The sequence below is a fragment of the Pecten maximus genome, chromosome 2 (genome assembly GCF_902652985.1).
Source record: "Pecten maximus chromosome 2, xPecMax1.1, whole genome shotgun sequence".
In the NCBI taxonomy this organism is placed as follows: Eukaryota; Metazoa; Mollusca; class Bivalvia; order Pectinida; family Pectinidae; genus Pecten; species Pecten maximus.
Genome location: NC_047016.1, coordinates 11,480,299 through 11,503,608, shown reverse-complemented (window position 1 = coordinate 11,503,608; position 23,310 = coordinate 11,480,299). Strand labels below are relative to the sequence as shown.

Below are 23,310 nucleotides of genomic sequence, written 5' to 3'. Positions count from 1 at the left end.
AGCTATTTGACCCATTCATTATTTAAGGTCAGGAAAAAGCTTCTTGACTTCAAGAAGAACACACTACAAAAGCTCTTAGGATTGTGTCTGTATGATCACACTACAAAAGCTCTTAGGATTGTGTCTGTATGATCAATTGTTCATGTATTATTATCACTTACATGCATGAATTAAATACATACTTTGATTAAATTCTTCAAACCTGACATCTCCTTACTACTAGACACACATTACAGCCGATTTTATACAGATTCTTTATGATGAACCACACATCCTGACTAAGCTCTAACCAGTAATTACCCATCACTAAAAGGCAGGTACAAGAATTAAGTAGATTTACCATAATTTATCTATAATTTGAATAGTTGAAATTCTAAAGATTATGTATGCCTGCACTAATTCAACTTTTGGAATAAGATACTTTTATTGTGTTAACTTTCTTAATGCTTCTAAAAGTACATTTAAAATTAGAACAATATAAGTATAATTTTTTTCTACAACTTAATTAAGAATTTTACAATATCCATGTAAGTATCCAATATGCAAGTATACAACATGTGGAATTGGTGGAAACAGCTTGTATTTCAAAAGTTTTATACCTGCCCGTAACAATGATACAGGTACATACATGTACAAGTTTTAAGATTATCACATATACTTACACGAGCGTCGTTTAGGAAGCAGCGAACTATCTGTACGTGTCCTGCGATAGGGCAGGGACAGTCTCTTTAGTGTACTCAGCATTTTAACAACTCCTCCCCATACTCAACAGTATCCACAAATAAACATTTCCCAGTGTCTTTCATCAATATCCACCAATTATCAATTGACAACAAATCAAATATAGATTTCATCAAAGATTAAATATGTATAAATCTGCGACCCTGATCGGTTTAAATTATTTCTTTCTCGTTAATAGAATTCCGTAATATACAGAAGAGAGTCAGTTCTAACTCCAGTGTGAGAGGAGGCCAGGTGAAGGTCTGCTGCTGTCCCCTCCATGTGTCTGTCTTAGTGTCAAGGATTAACACACACTGATCTTTTTCTCCATCGATAATTGATGGTAATCAATAATGCATGCCCGTCATCACACATCGCTTCATTTACATGACCCATGTAGCTCTCATGTAATTAATGAATTGTTAAATGGTTCTTCTAACACATAACTTATGTCAGAAAATGAAGGCTGTCCAGTTAATTATTGAAACAATTTCTCAAGCACAAAATAACTCAGCACAGACATACAAAACCTGTCATTAGTAAGACTAGTTGTAAAACAGGGGTAACCCAGGACTTCTTTTTTGACAATTATCGGCCCCATTCCCAATAGTAGAATCTAGACATGGTACTCTGTATTACACTCCTGCTCCACTATCAGTAAATGAGCTAAACAAAGAGCTCATTGTGTTATTTCCTTCATCTAAAACAGGACAAAATGTATGCCTATACCAAATTTGGTAATTCCATGGAAAACAGTAAATGATAAATTGAGGTCAGATGTTCACAATGACCTACTTTTTGTTAGTGACATTTACCAATTCCTGGTGAATTACTTCAGATAGACCAACATTTAAACAGGACAGGGAATAGACATGGTATGCAGATGTCAGTCACATTCGGTCCCGTCCTGTACTACCGAACAAAATCTGGACACAAAGTGATATTAACATAAAGGCTATTATTTTACACCCAAGCATTATTTTCACTTTCCCAGGGTTTTTTAATCATGCAGTGTTAATTAACAAAATATAAAGTTTCTTCACAGTTCTAATCTCTTGAGACTTTTACACTTAAAATCAATTTTAGACATAACACAATTAACCAAATTTCCTTTATACATTCATTAACTTGTAAGTTTTATTTAATATGTATACACTTTGTAGGTAATAAATTGTTCATGATCTGAAAGATACTCAGGAGCAGATCCCATATAGTGTAGAATTCTTCTGGGATACAGCAAACGATGCATTTTATGTTCCATGCTGCCCAATACATCTTACTTTTATATGGAGCATTAAACAAACCTTTGAAGGGTACCAGCTATTAATGGTAATAGTTTTTGTTGTGCAGGGAATTGTATAACTTAATCAATATCTCCCAACTGTATACCTATACTAAAATACAACGGCTCACGAACAAGGCCGCATGGAAATCAAACAAATATCTCCCAACAGTGAACCTGTACTAAAATACAACGGCTCACAAACAACGAACCTATACCAAAATACAACGGCTCACAAACAACGAACCTATACTAAAATACAACGGCTCACAAACAACGAACCTATACCAAAATACAACGGCTCACAAACAACGAACCTATACCAAAATACAACGGCTCACAAACAACGAACCTATACCAAAATACAACGGCTCACAAACAACGAACCTATACTAAAATACAACGGCTCACAAACAACGAACCTATACCAAATACAACGGCTCACAAACAGTGAACCTATACTAAAATACAACGGCTCACATACAACGAACCTATACCAAAATACATGGGCTCACAAACAACGAACCTATACCAAAATACAACGGCTCATGATCACAAACAACGAACCTATACCAAATACAACAGCTCACAAACAACAAACCTATACCAATATACAACTACTCACAAACAACAAACCTATACCAATATACAACGGCTCACAAACAACGAACCTATACCAAAATACAACGGCTCACAAACAACGAACCTATACCAATATACAACGGCTCACAACCAACGAACCTTTACCAATATACAACGGCTCATGATCACAAACAACGAACCTATACCAAAATACAACGGCTCACAAACAGTGAACCTATACCAAAATACAACGGCTCACAAACAACGAACCTATACCAATATACAACAGCTCACAAACAACGAACCTATACCAATATACAACGGCTCACAAACAGTGAACCTATACCAAAATACAACGGCTCACAAACAGTGAACCTATACCAATATACAACGGCTCACAAACAGTGAACCTATACCAATATACAACGGCTCACAAACAGTGAACCTATACCAAAATACAACGGCTCACAAACAACGAACCTATACCAAAATACAACGGCTCACAAACAAGACTGGAAATCAAAGAAACAAATTAGGAATCCTCTAATAAGAGTTGTTTATGTGGAACTGAAGACTTTAAACATCATGTATACATATACTACCACCACCACCACCACCACCACCACTTAAGGACAATGTTTCTGTAGGTTACAAACAGCTATATATAAGTGCAGTAACTTGTATACTGCAACAAGGCAACTCGAGAAAGATTATGATCGGGCTCTAGTCTCATCAATGTTCCCCCCCCTTCCCCTCCCTCCCCCCCCCCCTCCTAGTGGGAATTGAAGAAGGACATCTGAGTTACAGAACTTTCTTGAATTTCTGTAAAGCTTTTATACTGAAAAGCTTCAGCTAATAGTTTGCCTTAAGTTAAAGAACATTGCTGACTTGGACAAGATTGAGATTAACAGTCCATGTACAACCTGTACAGCCTGGATAGGTTTTAAAACCAAGTCTGTTGTTGAATCTCAAGAGGAATCTCAATATAATATTCAATGACATGCAGCAATAACCAGTCATTCGGGTAAATAAGACAAATAACACTATCATTAATCAACAAGTTTTCTAGCCAAAAAAAATACAAATAAAAGTATCTGGGCTTCATTTCACATGTCTCGTATAACGCAGAAACAAACAATTCAAAATTTCATTAATAGCATAATTTTAAAGAAAACAGAATTTCATCAGATATGAAATCTAAAATGGCCCTCTTTCTTTGGTAACATGATTTAAGCTGTGTGATATGCCAAGAAGTCAAAACACCATAACTAAACAATGGGAACCCATAGTTATGTGATGAACAATACACCTTATGGAGAATCAATAATTTATGTGACGGTGTTATGACACCGATAACAGGGTATAACAATAAACATTGTAGTTATGTGATGAACAGCACACTGTACTGGAGAACCAATGATTTATGTAATGGTGTTATGACATTGATAACAGGGTATGACATTGTAGTTATGTGATGAACAGTACACCTTATCATGGCGAGCCAATGATTTATGTAATGGTGTTATGACACTGATAACAGGGTAGTTATGGACAGCCAACATTGTGAAACATTCTCCTTCTCCCTAATCTAGTAAATCTTGTCTCTGGTTTTCTCTCCCAACATGTTTTCCACATGTATCATGTCACATGTTATGTAGCACCACATACATACCATAATACACAGTACTGATGATTTAAAGAAAGAAAGGATTCTAATGACAAAACCAGAATCTGGGTTATTTGTCAGATTGAACTTGGATCACTGACATTACTGGGTTATTTGTCAGATTGAACTTGGATCACTGACATATTACTGATTCATGATGAATTTTCTCTGGTTTAATTTGAAATCATATACACTAAACTAGCTAAAGTCAAACTATAACCTTGTGCATGCTTAGGTGTCTTATCATCATCCTCATCATCATCTTTCTGTGAACACAATGACCTATTCAGCTAACAGGGAAACATTTACATGTTTACACCTGACAAGCAGTGCTGATGTTGTATGTATGCCTTCAGAGCATGATACAGATGCATATATAAATTGTTCTAAAACATTTCTGGGGGAAGGCCAAGTATTTCTTGTACACTAAGCAATGGTAAAGTGAAGCACCAAAAACAAGCAATTATCTAAAACTTCAGAACCAATTTGTAGGTAAAACCTATAAATATTTGTGTTGTGTTCCACAAATTGCCTGCAGAAATCTCCAATATATTATCTGTACATTGCTTATTTACAATTTGAAGTTGGCTCAAACATTCTATTAGTCACTAGATAAAAACCCTCTTCTTTTTTACACCTGCCAGTGGTGTTTTACTTGATGTAGCTTGGCATCTCCCATCAACCTGACATATTCCCTGTACTTGATCCATAGCAAATTGACAATTATAAGTTACCAAGATGTAGAAATTGTTTCAGCTATTTCAATTACTGTTCACATTGCTTTTTATTTTAAATGTTTAAAATAATCCAATTATACTCCTACAAGTGTACAGAAACAGAACAATATCACTGGATCAAAATCAGATCATCGATGTTGAATTTCTAAATCAACCAATTCTCCAGACAATTTTCTTCAACAAACTTGATCAAAATCGAAGTTTTGATAACAACTTCACATTTATTTTCAAAAGATTTCCATGCACGGAAGCACTTGAATAACGTGACATTAATGTGTATGTAGCAGATAAGACGATAAATACTAGTGAAGTAAATTCCCAAGTTCGGCTGAAGTTATCCTAACATTTAAACCTATTTCCATGGATACTGGTATTTTATCGCTATAATTTCTAGAATTCTGGTCTGAAGTTTGGACTCCCTGGTTATTATGACCTAGGATTACAGGGGATGACTGTTTAATGGGGTACGGAGCTTGGAGAGGAGTATGGGGGGTGGGGAAGACACATCAAAATAATTACAGCAAAGGAGGAAAAGTAGGACATAAACCAAACAGTTTATAAACAAAATCATATGGAATACTCAAATTTGTTCTCTTTGTAGTAAGCTTTGAACTGGAAATTTTTGACTGATTTAGAGATAAAACCTTTCCAGCATAAGTTTTGAGTTGATATATGAAACTTATTTATTTATGGAAATTATATACGCGTCTTCAAGAGTATACACAGGGCTTACATTTTGGATATGTGACAAGTAAGCATGGATATTTTAATTCTTTAATTATACATGTAAACTAGACTTATATATACTATATACATTTTAATTGACAGCTGTCAGTGTCAAAAAGCCTATACTATTACATAGGTACAAGAATGTAGAAATAAGTTCAGGTATTTCAATGTGACTCTTTTTAGGATAACAAAATAATTATGATGACTTTATCATAAACATTTAACTGCAACTCATGTAATCCTTCACACAAAGATTAAGTGACTGCCAGTGACATGACGCAGACCTAACATCAACAAAATAGTGAAAATATGTTGATGTTAATTAAATTATCAGTCTACATCTGTACAGCTTCACAAGCTAAACCATACAAACTGCTGCTAACATTTTTTTCATGGTATTTGAGCAAGATGATACATTTTTTTCTTTTCACAAATTGTACAGAATCCATATGGATGAGGATGTCATAACCAGAGGTATAACTACATGATAGCCATGTGGAGGGTAGGGATAGTGAGAAACATCAGCCGACACTTTGATGTAGACCTGGGAATGCCAGAGGCTGTAGGCCACAATGTACACAATGTAGAGAATGTACTATACAAACTAGCTCTTCAACACTTTCTGTGTGTACTCTTACACATAATTATTACAAACTCTTCAATATATAATCTAAATGAGAATGTAGGTGTTGAGATCATATGAAAAATTATCATGTCAGATTTGTCTTCATCTTCAAACTCCTTCACATACTCCACCCAACCTTTACATTAATTTGTAAACACTAGCGTATTTAACAGGCTAAAGAACCCCATCCTACCACTGACACATACCTATCTGTATATTCTTGGTTTATGGATCAATTTGATGTTTTAATTAACTTCCTTGGGCTGGTCAGGAGTGTCTAGACTTAGAGAGATCACAGAACTGCCTCCCATTGGGCATGCTCATGTATCACCAACCCCACCCCTTCACGGCAAAACACCCCCTAGACTGAAGGGTACCCATATGACATCACAGCAGGTATACTGCTCCTGTGTACTCCCTTTTTTAAATTAATAATTAAGACTTTCCAGTGTGGTTTCTCATAAATATATACAGGACTAGTTGAAAGACTACCATGTCATTTCACATATTACTGGTGTTTTTACAAAATCATTTTATTACTCAGGACACAAAATAAAGTGTTCTGACAAGTGGAAGAAACACTTATCACCTTAATCATGCAATTTTAGGATAAAAGCCTCCATCACATTCACTTTTTTTTGTTTTTTGTTTTTGTTTTTGTTTTTCAAACCTGCCATGTCGTTTCTTCACCATCAGGGAAGGACCTGACCTATATGTGAATGTCTAGCACTCGCCCCTGAGGTTTTGAAGTCAGCTTATCTTCGATCTTCACAACAAAATGGTCTATTTCCTTAGTGGCTGATTTTCAGTCTTGATATATGTTGCTATCTTACCTGGATATATTTAGACTACAAGAAAATTCTGAATGAGCTGGGGATGTTTACCAGGACCAGATAAGGTACTCACACAGCTCTACATGTGATTAACCTAGTTGTCTCCCTTCCCTAGACCAAACACCACCTAGAGAGTCTAGGAGTGTTTAGGGGAGGTAGGGTCTTACTTGAAAGAACGGTAGTAGACCCCAATAGTCTAAAATCTGTTGTCTATTTAGGTACATAAAATGCTTCTGCTGTTTAAATAGAAAATGTTTTAAAACAAATAGTTGTGTACAATGTATAATAAAGGATACATCAAGTTTGGTCTGCAGATAATTCCCATGGGCACCACATATTCAAAGTAAATCCATCAAATGACGTTATGGTCAGCTTTTTCTATACAATCCACAAATGTATTTCATATTTGATCTTTACACCAGTAACTGTTGTTCTTATTTCTGTACGATTACAGACATTCCATTAAACATCCTCATATGAAATCAGATATCCTGTAGGTATGTTTTATCCTATGAAACATCTCACATTTGTTTACATCCTGGTGGTACCTGGTATATTAACTTAAACTAAGTATTGGTTCAGCACACACGACAGTATATGAAACTAAACTAAGAACAAAGTTTCCTGCCAGAGACCTGTTAGCACAGACCAGGTTGTATCACCAATATGATGTGAATGATCATCCTCATGTTTTTTTTACACATTCCAGTTTCGTACCACAGTTGGTATGTATGTCCCTGGTGTATAAGAATAGTTGTAATTGACAGGTAATTCCACAGTGGTCAAAGTCATGTCAGCAATAAACAATGCATCAACCATATAGTACAACGATGTAGTAGGACGATGTGTAGGTGTTGTCCTGGCTGTGTAGTCCCTATGACAGTAATATTTCACACCTCTACAACTGTTCCTGGACCTTAAGCAGAGTCGATCAGGTACATATCAAACTTCCTAGGGGTAGATGACATTTTTATCACTTTGCATAGGCCCTTGTTTACAGGTCAAGGTTACTCCACCCTATGAGAGTGTTGGTATTGAGTCATTCAACACTACCACAACCTGACAGCTAGTTATCACTATCGGTGTTAACACTACACCAGATAAAGAACTTTACCAGTATCCTGTCCCTTCAAAATTCTCTTTATATGTACATAGAATGTTCAAAACTTAAATTCCTCAAGAGAGTGAAAGACATTGATACATAATCTGTTATTTTCTAAAAAGAAGAAATTATTTTTTGTGTCAAATGCCTAAGATTGAAATATTGGTACGACAGTGATAATTTGCAGTATCCTGTGCTTGTCTCTAACGCTTATAAATCCACTTCCTGTGGACCTGTCCTGGGTTAATGTGCCAATCAGCTTCCCTGTCATCACATGCTGGTATGATTAGCACTATAGTCACTCTTTCTTGCTGGGGTTAACCTCCAATAATGTCTTCATGATGTAAGTCTCCGGCATCATAACTCAATAATATCTAATACCAGTCTAACACACTTTCAAAGAGCCACCTGAAAATACTTTTGAAATGGATAGTCTTCTCCAATATATACACAGAATAAGGTGTAAGATATGGACAGTGGGTTATACTATAACACCCTCGTAACTAACAGTAAATGCTACCAGGTGATGACACACACCGTCGACTCGGTAAATGTCCCAAATTCCTTTGTGTGCAGCTGAGACTCTGCACCACTACTACACCTGTTTCTGCTTGTGTAACAATGGCGTAACAATACACGCAGCACACCTCTGTGTGGGCTATCAATGCCCTATATCCAACACCACTTCCGATGTATCACAAGGTTCTTGTCCTGTCGGCTATTATGGGTTGCTTCAAATATATACTTAAATATTTTTTTTGCAACCCTTATTTTGTCAATTCCAATCCTTTGGGGAGAATAAAATAACATTTATATTGTGTGTTAAGCCTCCCCATACAAATATAATTGTATAGATATGGGAATGCAAATAAAGTCTGTCTAACTGGCTATTGTATAATTCTTACATGGAACATTTTGGTACACAAGAGAAATCAATGTTGGTTATAATCATACACATTTAAAAGAGGATAAAGCATCTACACATAGGCCGGTCTGTGTAGCATCACAAACGTTTTGTTACTTCTGATGTCTGCTCAAGATTTTTTGTATGCCTACAGCAGAGCACCAACCATCCAATTTTGAAATCAATCACATGTAATCCCCTAGGAACTAGAGGTAAAAAGCCCACTGGTGATTTCTGACTTGAGATCTGGTAAATTGGTAATCCCTACTGAGGCAGAGGTAAAAAGCTCAGTGCAAAAAACCCTCATCATGATTATGCAGTTTAGTTATTTCTAGATCTTAAACACTTATGTTCTGATCAAAACTCCATGAGAAAGTGTTAATTCATATTTATAAAAGTCTTCTGGGCTAAAACTATCACAATAGTAAACGTTATCTCTTTGCATATATACAGAGTTCACATCCAACAGACATTATCAAGATCAGCTGCAGATCCATCAATTCCCATTATAAACTGCTGTACATGTATATTGAGTTTTTTTTACTATAAATATGAAAAATTTGGAACGGATCCATAATTCAAGGAATTTAGCAAAAACCTTGTGTGTAGTGGTATAGCAGCTGATTCAGAGTCGTTTACAGGTGTAATTCTACATATTCCATACACAATCAGCCTGCTCTAACTACAAACGCTCCTAAAGACACCTTTAAATACAAATTCACCTGGATTATCCCAATTATATTCACAAATCTAATACATGTACATCACATTCCTTGATATCACAAGCACAAATCAAACACAATTCCATAAATCACTGTTACAACAAATCCACATCATAATCCCCAATCCCAAATTACAAATATAAGTCACGATATGAGAGTCCAAATCCAAATAAGGATCCCTGAATTCTTCAGCTACAAATCCAATTAACTGTCCCTGATACCCAACAACAAATCCACGTCACACTCTTTAAATCTCTGACCCACACTCATGCCATACTCTTGAGTTTTGCATCCTCTCTTCCAATTAACCAAAGGGAGATATTTTCCTAACTCTACGACCCATTAGCCATGGAATTAGATTAAAGCTAACAAAAAAGTTTATTCCCCAAATTTTGATATGGGAGTAAGTTATTATTAAACTCCATGGAAAAGGTACTGTATCCTGATTTGTGTATGTTGGATACATACCATTAACAGTGTACCATAGCTAACACAGGCCTCTGGTGATTAAATCAGAGCGCCAACCACACACTCTTACCCTGTGGTTGATTATTAAATTGTCAGAAATAGAGGAAGCTAGCTCTACCATTTAATAACCAACATGTATCCAACTGATGGCTGTCCAATTTTCTCTACACGTACATCTCTGAGAAATAGATTTCCTGCATTCTTTAGGAAACTGTTTCTATGTCAAATTTAATGGCTGGTTGTAGTAAAACATCTCTATCAGAACTCAGAGCCTTAATCTTTTCCAGTCAGAATTCATTCCCCGCTTCCCAAATTTTTGCCTTTTTTTTAGATGAAAATATTTCCAATTGATTGTACCATAATTGTACCAATCAGAGACTGAAGTGTCAATCCGCCTTGGCATGGCCTTTGTCTACTATCTTCACAACATCTATAATTGTAAAACACTACTACATCAAGTATACATACTGATTGTGCCAAAATTTCCATATATCTTGCCAAGAATTTTGAAGGCAAATATCAGTTTTAAAGATAGAAACCACAACCTAACATTGTTTTCAACACATTCAGAATATGAGGACCAAAAAGAAAATAATTGAATCTCTGATTTATTTTAAATTTTCTAGATACCCGGTAATTATTTTGTGTTGTTATTCTATCATTGTGTTTTATAAAAGAAACATTCACACATGACTATCCACATACAAATAAACAAGAGTGTTTTGAGCCAACATGCCTAGATAGTTCGACTGGATGCCTCATTACACTTATTGATCTTCATCCCTTTGTGTTTTACCTGTGGTTTTTATACCTGTAAAATCCTCCTTTACACACAAAACTAACCAGAACACTTCATTAAATTCTCATTAAAAATATTAAAAGGATACACCACTTCCTAATTCCAATGATGTCCTCAGGTATGACTGCAACTACAATGAAACGTCTGCAATGTTCTTAGCCTACAACTGCAAACCACAATACTGACTTGACCTGACCAATTTCATAAATCATGAAGGTGACCTCTGACCTTGCATAATTAGACATGATTCAGGTAGCATCAGACCATACAACCATTATCATTACACATTAATAACACAAATTCCTAACAATAACCTTAACAGATATCATTGGACAATAACATGACCCCATGACCTTGCATATCTTCTACAGGTATAATCAATAATATCCCTATTGGCCAAATACATTTTATGGCGACCATTAAAGAAATGCAATCTGTTCATCTAATCAGTCCAGTCTCAGGTGAGAATACTACAGGTACTCTTGATCACCTTTGTCCACCACCACCTGTCAGATTAATCACATCCCTGTAACATGCATCCCTAACTCGGATATGTTTTACTAATGCTTTACTACCAGCTTTAAGTATTGCTTGTTTTTATAAGGTTTCATGCTCACATACCACCTTGACAATCCAATTCATGGACAATTTCCCCACATGACCCTCCAAAAAACATGAAACAACAATGGAAAATAAATATTGCCAATATGTCAGTATTGTGTCCCTTTCTACCCCTATAATCAATATCCTCCCAGTGAAACGCCCATAAAGAACACAAACAACCAATCAAAATGTTCCAACTTGTGATGTGTAGAGAAAACTAATCTTGCTGAATGGAAGTGTGGTTAATCTGAAAATTGAAAGTCACAATAGAGTTATGTAAATCAATACGATCTCTGACTGGCTTACAACAGGCCACACTTTATTGACCTTTTATCAATTACTACAGTAAAACATTCAGTTGATCTTCTATACCACCATGAGTCATGGTCCATTTTCTACCTATTATTTGGGTGCCCTGATAGTGCCCTCAAAATCAATGATTGCATTCTATAATTATGTCCTTATAGATTGTTCGCTATCATGTTAATGTCATATTCATCAAAATTATTTGAAAGATAATCTATAATTGTATTTTTGTGATCAATATGAAACATTCTACATCTTGCCAGGAAAAGAAAAAGTATGATAAGTGGTGTTTACTGTCGACAGTGTGACATTAGTAGTACTAGTAGTAGATCACACAGATTTAACCTCATCTTGCCCACCACACTGATGAGGTTATACATCCTCTTATAGGTCTAGAAATCTTATTGAATTGTGATCAAAGGTCAACAGAATTAAAATTGGCTGAAAGGCACAAATTTGGTATAAACACAGCCTAACATGAGAACATAAGAGAATTATAAATCCCCTATCTTCTTTCTTCACATGAACATATCAGTATATTATATCTCGTTAGGTATGGATGATTTACAGTAAACCTCCAAGTCACAATGTCCAGCTCTGTATGTAATAATGTAGTTATAATGGTTTCTGATTACACATCTTAAGGGTTACAAATTCTTACACATCAGGAGAAATGATGACTTATAACCAGCCTATTATAAATCAAGCCAGCTGTTTTGGTACCCTAATGAATTCAAAAATGCTTGCATGAGCACCCATCTCTATCCGATGCCAATGCAATCTAACTGTAAGCAGAAGTTAGGACCTACAGAGGGATTAACAGAAGTTAGGACCTACAGAGGGATTAACAGAAGTTAGGACCTACAGAGGGATTGACAGAAGTTAGGACCTACAGAGGGATTAACAGAAGTTAGGACCTACAGAGGGATTAACAGAAGTTAGGACCTACAGAGGGATTAACAGAAGTTAGGACCTACAGAGGGATTAACAGAAGTTAGGACCTACAGAGGGATTGACAGAAGTTAGGACCTACAGAGGGATTAACAGAAGTTAGGACCTACAGAGGGATTAACAGAAGTTAGGACCTACAGAGGGATTAACAGAAGTTAGGACCTACAGAGAGATTAACAGAAGTTAGGACCTACAGAGGGATTGACAGAAGTTAGGACCTACAGAGGGATTAACAGAAGTTAGGACCTACAGAGGGATTAACAGAAGTTAGGACCTACAGAGGGATTGACAGAAGTTAGGACCTACAGAGGGATTAACAGAAGTTAGGACCTACAGAGGGATTAACAGAAGTTAGGACCTACAGAGGGATTAACAGAAGTTAGGACCTACAGAGGGATTAACAGAAGTTAGGACCTACAGAGGGATTAACAGAAGTTAGGACCTACAGAGGGATTGACAGAGACATCGGAGACATGTACATTGGGCTAAAGGTTCATATAATTATTGGGGATGATAAACGGTCCAGAAAACAAGGTTATCCATGCCATCAGCCAAATATCTTCAATTAATGTCAGCTTTCCAACAAATATCCACAAGCAACCGATATCAACCATATTGGAATCAGTAAAGAGAAGTATTTGCAGCCTTTATATTGACTTAGAGAACCTACCCTTTTCCACAGAAAAAAGAGGGGGTAAATTTATAGATAAAATAATAGATAAAATAATGGTAATTCATTTAGCAACCTTTATTTTAACAAACTTGTGTATCCATTTTCAATTTTTATGCAGCCTCTGAACAACAATTGTATGTAATCTGAATTAAGCCTATAACGAAAATTCTATCATTTTTGCTGAATGTAACTCAAGAAAAGCTATGCAAGTATAATGGGGGTCAATAGAGACAAAGTAGGATAATGTCTGCCATCCCACTGTATAACGATGTGGCCTGTAACAATGTAATCATTATAGAACAAGCAAAACTTCTGCTAATCTACAGTAGACATGTATGTATAATTAATGACTTCACAATGATGATATTCTGAAGTTATGTCAGTAAACAAGCCTAGTTTTAATCAATGCACTGAGAAGGATTGGCATTGCTCTCAACTCCACATCGATTGTAAAATAGCTAAAGTACCAAAGGATAAGGCCGAGATTTTTTCATTACACATTTTACGGCATCTTGACCAAAGCAAGCCTATTGCTACACAGCTGGAAATAAGTCAACTGGCTTGATACTTGGATGTAAAATATAACATCACAAGTTCAGCTGGATACACAAACAGGGTTCCTGCATCTTTATCAGTCAATGCTTCATTATACAGGCCCTATTCACCTTAAATCCATACACTCACTGAAAACAAGAATTCCACGGAAGTGGAGGTGTCGCCTGTGTATGCGAATAATTAAAGGGTCATAACTCTTTAAAATTAGGACTTGAAAAAATAAATGGCTATAACTCTTTTAAAAACTTGCGAAAGACTTCCCATGAAATTTTGAATTAATTCCAGTAATTAAAGGGCCATAACTCTTTAAAACTAGGACTTGAATAAAAAAAAAACAATAACAAACTTGTCCACAGTATTATGGTAACGAACATTCTATTTTCGCAGAAAAAATTAAAGGGCTATAACTCTTTTAAAAAGGTCCGAATAAATTTGGTTAACGAACTTGTCCACAGTATTATGGTAACGAACCTTCCCATGCAGTTTCAAATTAATCCAGTAATAATTATTCAAGTTATTGAGTGGAAACCATTTTCGCAAAAAATTAAAGGGCCATAACTCTTTTAAAATGGTGCGAATAAATTTGGTTAACGAACTTGTCCACAGTATTATGGTAACGAACCTTCCCATGAAGTTTCAAATTAATCCTGTAATAATTATTCAAGTTATTGAGTGGAAACCATTTTCGCAAAAAATTAAAGGGCTATAACTCTTTTAAAAAGGTGCGAATAATTTTGGTTATCGAACTTGTCCGAGCTATCATGGTAATGAACCTTCCCATGAAGTTTCGAATTAATCCGTTCTAAACTACTAAAGTTATCGCACGAAAACCATTTTCCGGACGACGCCGACACCGACGCCGACGCCGACACCGACGCCGACACCGACACCGACGCCAAAAAGTAATACCTATATGTCTCCTTTTTCAAAGGCGACACAATTACCTGAATCCACAATGACCTTCATGTAAAGTCCACAGATTTTTCCAAACATGCTGTTCCAGTTCCTGCCAATCTGTGCTTGTCCAAGGTTTGTATGGTCAGATACAGAGGCTGTAGCAATGGTCAGTCGAAGGTACAGAAGCTGTGACAAGTATACAGGTCACTGGCCTTCATGTCATCTTATACATAACTCCAGTATGACATACAGGTGCAATTTCCGAGCTATAACTTCAATACTGAGGTTTGTTCCTTCATTGCCAATACCAGTATGGTCAAGGTAATAATATTAATTCACACACGTGCAGTTGCTACATTTTTCATCTTGGAAAAGTCTTTGCTTTTGGTGAAACTGTTAATGAAATTTTAAAGCTGACAAAATTTGTCCACAGACTGCTGACGAAGTGTAAATATATGCTCAGTGCACACAACACTGATCTCTTTCTTGCTTAAACATTGATATGAAAAATAAGATATCGATAAATCCATCCATATTTCCACCTTGATACTGCAGGCAATACCTTCATCGGTCTCATTGGATCTGTGTTCAGGTAAGATAAACATGATCAGTGTGAATATGGCAGTTTACATACATCACTAGCTCTCGTTCAATAACACTAATCCAGCTTCCAGACCCAATAAGTTCATTGTCTGTGAGAAAAACCTCATTTCATCAACGATCAGAGACCAGGTATTGGTACTAGTCTAAAGGCCATTGTCCTAACTCACAACACCATCACTGGCATATCAGTTACCCTTCCACCATTGTCCTCACGATGATCAAATTAAATAAATAATGGAGAATTGTGAGAGCAGGACACAGCTAGCAAGACCAAATGAACATATTGCATGTACATGCATGCTCTAAATAAAGCACATAATGATGGTGATCTACGTGTCAAACAATTCTACCTTCAACTTATTCCACCTGTCAGTAAATGATGCGTTGCCATGGCCACACATTTCCGCACTATAAACAAAGTTAGAAAAATATGATACATATACATCAATTAGGTACGATTCCTTTTTTATATAAACACAGGTGCCTTTCATATCCTACACTTGTTATTGGGTTCAAATCGCCTGGCAGTATGTATTGCCGGCATGGCTGAGGTCATTTTCTCATAGAGTGGTCACCTGACTAGCATGGACTGGACGACATTCAGATGACATTAGGTCTCGAGGATTGAGAGGATCCCACATAATCAATAAAGATGCCTGATGAAGTGAGAAATCTAAACAAATTAAACAAGTATAAGAAATATAACCAAGGACAAATTTCATGTCTAGATTGCAATACTTTTTTTTGCTCAAATCCATATTGCAGATGTTATGATTTTGGTGGTGACGTCTCTGAAACAAGAACACTCCATTCCTCTTTAACTTTAAATTGAAGTTGTTCACGTCTTATTATTTGTCATTTACAATGTTACATGCAAGGTTGTATGGACAAGTTCATCACAGCACTTGGATAATTTGATGTGTGCTCTTTATCAGTAAGGCAGGTTGTTGTGGTTTTCAACAGTCCATTTATCCCTGGGGAAGGCTTGATGGTGGGATGTACTACCTTTGGTGGTGCCCTAAGGTTATCACTCCATAGCTATACATATATACAGGAAATAGGGTTTTAGTCCTTGGTCCAGAATAGATGGTACAACTGTCACCATTTTGCTTCTACACTCACTAACCATCATATAAATAATGTCATTATCAAGGCTTCCAGACAGAATTTTCAATCTCATAATATAATTGTTTCATTTTCACACAATATCCTGAATTTCCTGTCCACCAAATTGGATGAAAATCTGTTTAAGGGTGGAAATTCTTAAAACAATAAAAAGCAAATTTGCATTCATGTCTCAATAATTTCATTATCCACACAGCATATTATATCGCTTTTCCATCATTTCCTTTAAAGAATCCAACAATCCAAAATGTCCATGTAGCATTCATTTAATGAACAAGAAATCCATCTTTGAGTTCAAATTTTTCTGACAAATATTGTCCCATTATATATACAAGTGCTGATAACAAAATAGTACGCAAATCACAAAAAAAAATTGCAGTGTAATATACTAAATCTGGTGTTTAGCTATATGTACTATAGCAAAACTTTTAGATTTTTTGGTTTATAACCCACACTTGGAGATGAACTTCACGCTGACACAACTGAGGATCATGGCATTCAGATAAACATTTATAAGATTCAGACTGATCGCCTGACAGGGTGGGATAAATGTGGCCTACATGTGTTTCACAGGAGTTTTTGGCTTCAATGTCTGAGTAGATAAACAATTTATAAAGTATATTAGGGTCATGAGTAAAGAATTGTGCTGAAACTGGATGAAAGGTCAAAACCAACAATATAGATGAGGAAATTGGCCTAGTTTTATCTTCTCTAAGTGGTCTTAAAGAGCACCTGTAAAGCAAGGATAGGTTAATTGTTTTCTTTCTCTGAACAACATACCTTGACATTAAAGATCAGCAAGATACACCAATTAGCAGTCACTATCATACCATTAAAAGGAGCCTGTGTCTGTTTCCAATTGGCATGTGATTAAAGAATTTCTATTTGAAATATATATATATTTATATATACGGTCCACCTAAGAAGCCTATACGAAGACAGAAAGACCTTGCGGAAAAGTTTTAAATGTTTTGTTTTATAGAATATCAACTGCACAACAATGAGAATTGTGTGTCAAAGCAATAACTGTGAAATATTTCTGTTGGAGGCAATAATATTAGCTCTACAGGTTAATTAATCAATGATGATATTAACAAGTTATGCCAGACTATATAGCATAAATAGAGGTTACACAACGAGTGGTTGTTGGATATGGAATTTATTTCCCACGAGTAAGTTATTTTTTAAAAGTTACAAAAGACACGAGCTTTAGCGAGTGTTTTTTGCAACTTTTAAAAAATAACTTACAAGTGTGAAATAAATTCCACATCCAACAATTTCGAGTCGTGTGACCTGTTTCTACCACAATAATATCGGCTTGAATCAAAGGGAAACGTGGCCAAGTATAATTTCGCGTATACACGCAAATAAAGTGTACCGGTGACGTCCGGGACCCGGTGATGTGACGTCATTAGATTATTGATGACGTCAATAACAATTGCAGCTTGGGTCAAAGTTCACCGTGTTAGCCAATAAAACTGCGTACAGAGTTTATACCATGTGTGGTATAAACAGATTGTTAATCAACAGCTTACTGATTAACTGATGGTCTGAGAGTTGAATAACACAGGGTATTGTGGTAGAAACTTGGTTCAGGAAAGGCTATATATGATAGCAAGCATGTTGGTTTTGATGTCCCCTACATATAACAGGAATGTTAAGTGACAGGCCATCCCTGTAATTATCACAAACTTAAAATATTTAATCTAAAAATATTTTTTTCTTTACATTAATTAAATATCTGAGAATCTTTTATATTTTTTTTTTTTTTTTTTAACCAAACAAAGACACAACCTATAAAGATATTTTCAACTCAGCCAGCACGCCTAATTTGTTCTCATCACTGATTCTGTCACAACTACACAGTAAACAGTTAATATCAGATCCATAGAGATGAGCAATCCTCCCATATAATCAATACACATACAGACATGCTTTATCTCTTTCTATCTATTCTCCCAACAGGAATCATCAAGCTTTTACAGACATTTAAAGCAAATATTCAGGACTAAATACCTCAATATCCCACAGTGGCTTAAGTCTTTTAATAATAATAATATCTGATACATATTCAAAGCAGTTTAGTTAAACCAGTGTGATTTATAGTAAATCTTCCAAATTTTGATTTGTAATATGGCTTGAATTAAGTGATAATTCTTGATTATTTTTTCCAAGTGCAAAAATTTCAATCCTTTGAAAATAGCAATATTTAACAGCTAATGTAAAGTAACAAATAAGATTACTTATTAATAATAGTGTATATGTACAAACATGATATTCTGATGCAAGAATTGAAAATTTGTACATGTGTTAATATATCAGCTGTGTAATCATTATGTGTGAGCCACCAGATGTGCCATATTCTCAAAATCTTAATGGATCCTTACACTCTCCAATATGTAGTAAGGGAGGCAACCTCAACAGTGTTGTTGTTCATAGTTCTCGACCAGAAGGTGAAACTTGTAGTTATACTAGGAACTTCTTCTCAAGACCTAAATAAGGTAGAATAAAATACTCTTCATGGACGGAAGGGTTAAAAAATGTTTAATAGTATAAAAGTTTGTCATAGGTATTCATTAATTCTACTGAAAATTTAACTGTACACTGGAAATACTGTATTAAATTAAAAGTAAACAAACCAGTATACTAATATCGAATGAGTAAGTATAAACATTCTACAGTGACTTTCAGAAAAACACTCACCATTTCGGTAAGAACTGATGTATTTCTATAATTGGAAATGTTGTTTAATGCTCTTAATATGGTAACATTAATTGCTCCAAATTGCTTTAACTCATCAAAGTTTCATTGTTATAGTGGAGCCATGATCGATCACAGAAATGATTGATGAGTTGAAGATTCTGATGGATGTAATTATTATAACTAATCACCAATGAAGTACGAACTATATTCCAAACTTGCTGGTTATTCTGATTCACAATCAGTACAGTATTATACACATATTGGATATGTTATTTTTATGATTTCTATACTTAGATATAATTCTATATTCTCCACTTTTAACTATAAACCCTTGGGGGATGGTAACAATTACACATACAGCTAACATTACATACCTATAATTATCTGTTATCATACAATACTGCCCAAAGCTATTATGTCACTGCCACTATCAACGGACATGTATTGCCTGTTGTAATATGGTGTAGAATTCACAATGAAATCAAATTGCTCGACATTATATACTGATCATTTCAACACGATATTACCAATCTCATCTGTAAGAGTGGAAAATTTTGTGTGAATAATAATCCTAGATTGAACACTAAAACCAAATGAAATATCTACCTCACACCTTAGTAGACTGTAATCATATTTATGGAAAATGAACTGTCTACAAACGGACCCTTCCACAAAAAACTGAGTATAATTTTCAAACATTTGTTTGTATTTAGAAATGGTGACAATATTATAGGCACAATAAGTAAATTAAAGACTTATACAGTTTGTCTTGACTGACATAAGTTGTCTAAAATTGAAGTCATATTAAGAATATTTGACTTTTTGTAACCAGTGGTTAGAAATATAATGTCACATAGACAATAGACAATAATGCTTTACACACCTCATGAGATTTATGTGCAGGACAATATTAAAAAGCATCCCATAATTACATAAGGATAGGTAATGAATTGTATATTCAATGTTTCACCCTAGGAATGAGACAGTGTGTTGATTAGCTTATACACTTCCAGGTTATAGTCAACATTTACTCTCGAAGACATCTGACATAATAGTATAAACTAATCATACTGGCTTCCAACCCTTAGGTTTTTGTAAAGATTTACTTGTCAAGATGATCATGTCTCTCCTTAGTTTGATCCAGACTAGCGGCTATAGGAGTAACACTTTATCATTACTCACTCTGATCACTTTAAAATTTGGCCATGGGAACCACAAGGATACTGGGATTGACAGGGCGAGTTGATGCACACTGCAATAGCATGTATCTGGCTGTAATGTTTCGGGATCACAGATGGTTGTTGTTTGATGTTAGGTAAAGTGATGGAGGATGAGATAGCTCCACACACTGAGGTTAGACAGAGGTGTAGTGACCCAGTGATAAGACATTATAACACTCCATATACTGACTCCCGGCAGTGTTTAGTGTCAGATCTCCTTAAAGTCTACATCCTTTCAGGATAACTAGCTAGGAACCCTCCTGATCCTACTGAAATATCCTGTCACAACCTCTCCTCATAATGACATATTTTGGAAGATAATCTGATAACAGACCAGAGTTTTTATTTCAATATTGCTTGCTTAAATATATAAAACTAATGTGAATTGTTCTGCAATTTTTCAACACAATACCTTTAGAAGTTGTACCAAGTATTGCCTTTTGCCTAATACCATAAGACAGGGCCCTGATCTAAACAGAATATTGAATTTGTTTAAGACAAAGGGAGATAACCTAGCTGAAGAATTTGATAGCCTAGCACGTTTAATATCCAGTCTATATACCTACCACATTTTGTGGGGGTTTCTCTGACAAATGGAACTTATATACAAGAAACTTTATATTTATCTTTTACAGAGAACATGACACATAATCTCTGTTATAGTTTGAGGTCTTTTAATAATTATCTGAAACTTTTAAAACGTATACAGGGATAGCTATTTAATTCAAAACTCTTCCACTCCTCCTGATCGCTGACCTTCAAACTTCTATGGATTGAGTTTTTCACAAGCGGCACCCAATTATAGATGTATTTATACCTGAACACCATACATTATTATTGCACCAAGGGAATGTTGATAAAATGTTAAGTACATCTTAACGGCAGTAATCCATGACCTGCATATAATGAGGAAATCCTGTTTGGTGTAAAACTGACTTGTAATTTGATCAGAGCTAAGTGTTTCTATGCCATGTATTGGTTTATATGTACAGTAGTCCAAAACAGACTCTGTATCCTCATCAGTGACTATACCACTACCTCTAAAACAGAGGGTCAAAAGGCCATACCTTACCAATTTATAGCCTCTAGGTTATGTGCATTATTTTCCACTTACAATTTTTCAATGCTAAAATCAAAGTATCTGTTCAGGCTCCTTTGGCTATTATTTATCGATAAGTCTGATGTACAAAAAATGTTAAAATAATGAGATAGATCTATAAAGACATTCTTCAATTAAAGTTGGCACAGTTTTTTTAAATGTTTACAACACACATTGCAGATTCTATTGCACTTATAACTAAGTCTTGTAATTCTGTCTGTGGTTTTATTGGTACATAATGTATTACTACTTGGTAAGGTCGATATGACTATTAACCAATCTACAACTTTTCCTTTTGAGTTTCTGTCCCTGGTAGTCTAGTCAATTACTAAATATAAGTAGATAATGTACTACCATTTTTACCCAGTAAGGTTATCATTTTCCCATACTGATTCTTCTTTTGATACAAGAATTCACTTTGTTTTACTCATCTCATTCATTCAGCTATATATTAAGTAAACTATATATCCGACACTGTGGAAAATACAGGAACTCAATTTAATTCTTCATAGACCTAAATTTCCTCAGACCACAGAAAATTAAATAATGTATCCTCATAAACAAGGTCTAAAATAAATATAATCAGCCACCAACACCTCGTGTAAATACCAAATGTTAATTTTCTAAAGGTCATGCGGGCTTAGTAATCCTCACAATTTGGTGTTCATACTTAGTAATCCTCACAATTTGGTGTTCATACTTAGTAATCCTCACAATTTGGTGTTCAGACTTAGTAATCCTCACAATTTGGTGTTCATACTTAGTAATCCTCACAATGTGGGTGTTCAGACTTAGTAATCCTCACAATTTGGTGTTCAGACTTAGTAATCCTCACAATTTGGTGTTCAGACTTAGTAATCCTCACAATTTGGTGTTCAGACTTAGTAATCCACACAATTTGGTGTTCAGATTAATGCTTTCCTCCAGACTAAAATATCTTTTTCTACATAAGCAATAGCATCATTTGTACAGATCAGTCAGGGGGATTATTGATGAGTGAGAAATATACTAAAGACACTATCAGTTTAGGCCACAAAAGGGATGGAAATACCAGAAATAGTGTATGCAACCGAAATGAGACTGACCATACAGTATAATCTTAAGAAGATTCCGTTGGCATATTGTGATCATAAATATTCTTGCAAAACATGAATTTAGCTGGATAGATTGTAGCAGTAATAGAAAAACTTATTTCACCAAAGTTAACTAAATTAGAAAATAAAGTTTAAAGATATTTTGTATTTTAGGCTTATCATTTTTCCTTACAATTTGAATTAATGATGAATAAGAAGTTATTTATACTTGTCTATGTACTAATGTAGTTAATAGTGAAATCTTAGGTGTTCTTGATAAAATGAGGAAAATCTGTTGCATGCAAAAACTTTAGAATTCCAAATTTTATGGAG

The 23,310-nt window shown here is 35.2% G+C and overlaps 1 protein-coding gene across 11 annotated transcripts in view; it reads right to left on the bottom strand.

Annotated features, from left to right (window-relative positions):
- LOC117317544 (centaurin-gamma-1A-like) overlaps nt 1–23,310 on the bottom strand; it is a 114,917-nt gene that overhangs the window by 65,982 nt on the left and 25,625 nt on the right. Inside the window, exons 1-2 of one of the 11 annotated variants that reach the window (XM_033872397.1) lie at nt 7,471–7,864; nt 663–1,006 (exon numbers count right to left, since the gene is read on the bottom strand). The exons of the other annotated variants lie outside the window; for them this stretch is intronic. Coding sequence (XP_033728288.1) covers nt 663–744 — 82 coding nt within the window. The 5' untranslated portion in view covers nt 745–1,006; nt 7,471–7,864. Of the gene's footprint in view, nt 1–662; nt 1,007–7,470; nt 7,865–23,310 lie in introns of those variants that run through there. 11 annotated transcript variants of the gene reach the window in all.